This window comes from Monoraphidium neglectum, assembly GCF_000611645.1.
Source record: "Monoraphidium neglectum strain SAG 48.87 unplaced genomic scaffold scaffold03761, whole genome shotgun sequence".
In the NCBI taxonomy this organism is placed as follows: domain Eukaryota; kingdom Viridiplantae; phylum Chlorophyta; class Chlorophyceae; order Sphaeropleales; family Selenastraceae; genus Monoraphidium; species Monoraphidium neglectum.
The window spans coordinates 1-2,423 of NW_014009868.1; the positions used below are offsets into that span (position 1 = coordinate 1).

Here is a 2,423-nt window from a genome sequence, read left to right on the forward strand (position 1 = left end):
GGGGGGGAGCAAGTCGCGGCCACCAGGCCCACCCCGGGGCACACTCACTGCTTCCCCAGTTTCCAGCCGACGAACCCCACGAACCCCTCCGTACCCAGCCCCAGGCAGCAGGCTCAACGCCTCCCATGTCCCCTATCCGGGAGCCGACCAACAACCAAATCCTCCCCCCCCCACAAAAACCTACGAACCGCCCCAGGTTCCTCTTCGGCGGCCTTCCAGAACGTTCACAGAATCTTCCCCGCTGTTGTAGCCGAAAACGGCGCAGGCCTGGGCACCAAAAAAGCGCGCAAAACAAAGGTCCCCCTTTCGGGATCGACCTTGCGCGGGAGCGGCTGGGATCGCGCGGCGCGGCCGAGGGCGCGCGCGCCCGCGTCTGGGGGCGCGGGGGGTGTAATATTTGGCTGCCGAACGGCCAGGAAGGTGAGGTAAAGGGGGCTCAGAAGGCATGGTGCGCAGCAGGAAGAGCCCGCCCTCAGACCTTCGAGCCGGCCGGCGCCCTCCGGCACGGGTGCGCCCGTGCTGACCCCGTCCTGCCCCACTCCCCGCGCATGCCAGCTGCACGAGCCAGCAAGGGCCCCGGGTCAGAGCGCGCAGGGCGTGTACGAGAGGGAGGGAAGCCCGCGTGCTGAAGGCAGACGGCACCCTCATGAAGCGGTGTGCGTGGGGGCGGCCAGGCCGGCGGTGGTGCTGTATGGACTGCCTCCACCATCGCGAGCACGCCGCCCGCATGTGCTGGGCCCGGCCAGCTTTGAAGGCCGGGCGCTGTGAGAAAATACGCACCAGGGACACCCCTCCGCGGGAAAAGCGGCAGGAGACGCGTCTGGGGGCGCGGACGGGCCAATACTTGGCTGCCGGGTGGCCCAGGAGGCACAGAGGGGGGGGGCTCAAAGGGCTTCGCCCGGATCAGGAAGAGCCCGCCCGCCGGCCGCCTGGCCCGGTGGCGACCGCCAGCACATGAGCGCCCATGCTGAGACACGTCCCCCTTGCCCCCCCCACGGCAGCCGCCGGTGCCAGCGGGGGCGGTCAGGGCGTGCGGCGCGTTTTTTGAGGGGGAGGAGCCCGCGCGCCGGTGGCAAAAGTCCCCTCACGAAGCCGCGCGGAGGGAAGCTCGCGTGCTGAAAGCAGAAAGCGCGCTCCCCGGACGCCGCGTGCGTGAGGACGGCTGGGTAGGCGCTGGTGCGAAGATCGAGACTTTCCACCACCGCAACCGCACCGCCCACAAGTGGTACGCCCCACCACCTTTGAAGGAAACGCTGGTGCTTTACTGTACAATCCCATGAGCCTGGATGGCTCCAGGAGCGGGCGACCGCGGGACGCTGTAACAATCCTAATCCTAATCCTAATTGTTGAAGCCGGGCGCTGTGAAAGCGATGTATACCAAGGGCACGCCTCCACGCAAAAAAAGGACAGCCGAATGCCATACACAGCAAAACCGCAAAAGAAATCCTGTTTCATATCGACAAAACACCCCTCCCCAAACAAGGGCCAAACCTACAAACGCCCAAAACACGGCCAACCCAGCGGACACCCATATCACCCCTCACACCCCCCCCCCACACACACACACACACACTCACACACACCCACACACACACACACACACACCACCTGTCGTTCTTAGCCTTCTCCAGCGCCTTGAGCGTCGTCTCGTAGAACTGCTGCAGCAGGTCCGTGTCGCTGCTGCCCCCCACAAAGTCCAGCAGGCTGGGGTTGGTTGGTTGGCGGTCGCGGGGGAGGGCTCGGGGGCGTCAGGTGGATTGGGGTTGACACGGGCAGCCGGGGGCAACACTGGCAGCAGGGGTTGATACTAGCAGCTTGAGGGCCAGGCAGAGGTGCATGTGGCGTCAGAGTGGCTGGCTAGGCGTGTTACAACAAGCGCCGCGGGCGCAACGCCCCAGAATGCATGCTGGCCAGAAGTGGTGCGGCGCTGCACGGCCCTCGGCTGCACGGAGGGCGAGGTGTGACATCATCACATGTCACCACGTGCCTGTTGAGCTTCTTCTCGCTGGCGTTGCGGGTGACGGCGGCGGAGTCGACGTACGACAGCATCTGCCTGCGAAGCAAAATGACAGACATCACGATGACATCACCGAGGGGTCGCGTGATGATCACGGTGGACAGGGTTGAGACCCAGGGTTCAGCATGCGGTTGAGGGCACAACTTTGCAGAAGTAGCGGGGGTTGGAGGGGGCTGCCATGCCAGCGGACGAATTCAGGGCTTGCTGCTACTGCCATGTCAACGCCCCGATGAACTCTCATCTTGGTGCGGGCGTCCAGTACCCCACCCCACCGGCCCCGGCCGCCCACCTGTATGCCTCCATCATCTTGTCTGTCTGGCCCATCTTGTAGTACAGCTTGACCACCTGCTTCAGCGCCTTGAAGCCCCTGGGGGGCGCAGGTGCAGGGTTAGCAGGGGGCCAAGGG

General features: G+C 65.2%; 1 protein-coding gene across 1 annotated transcript in view; it reads right to left on the reverse strand.

The window, feature by feature from the left end:
* Window positions 1–224: 224 nt before the first annotated feature.
* The window catches only part of MNEG_13333 (COP9 signalosome complex subunit 2), a gene marked incomplete at both ends in the record, with an annotated part of 4,394 nt that continues 2,195 nt past the window's right edge, over window positions 225–2,423 (reverse strand). The window contains 4 exons of the mRNA XM_014038194.1: window positions 225–267; window positions 1,609–1,704; window positions 1,949–2,053; window positions 2,307–2,384. Of these exons, the coding sequence (XP_013893648.1) occupies window positions 225–267; window positions 1,609–1,704; window positions 1,949–2,053; window positions 2,307–2,384 (322 nt within the window). The remainder of the gene's footprint in view (window positions 268–1,608; window positions 1,705–1,948; window positions 2,054–2,306; window positions 2,385–2,423) is intronic.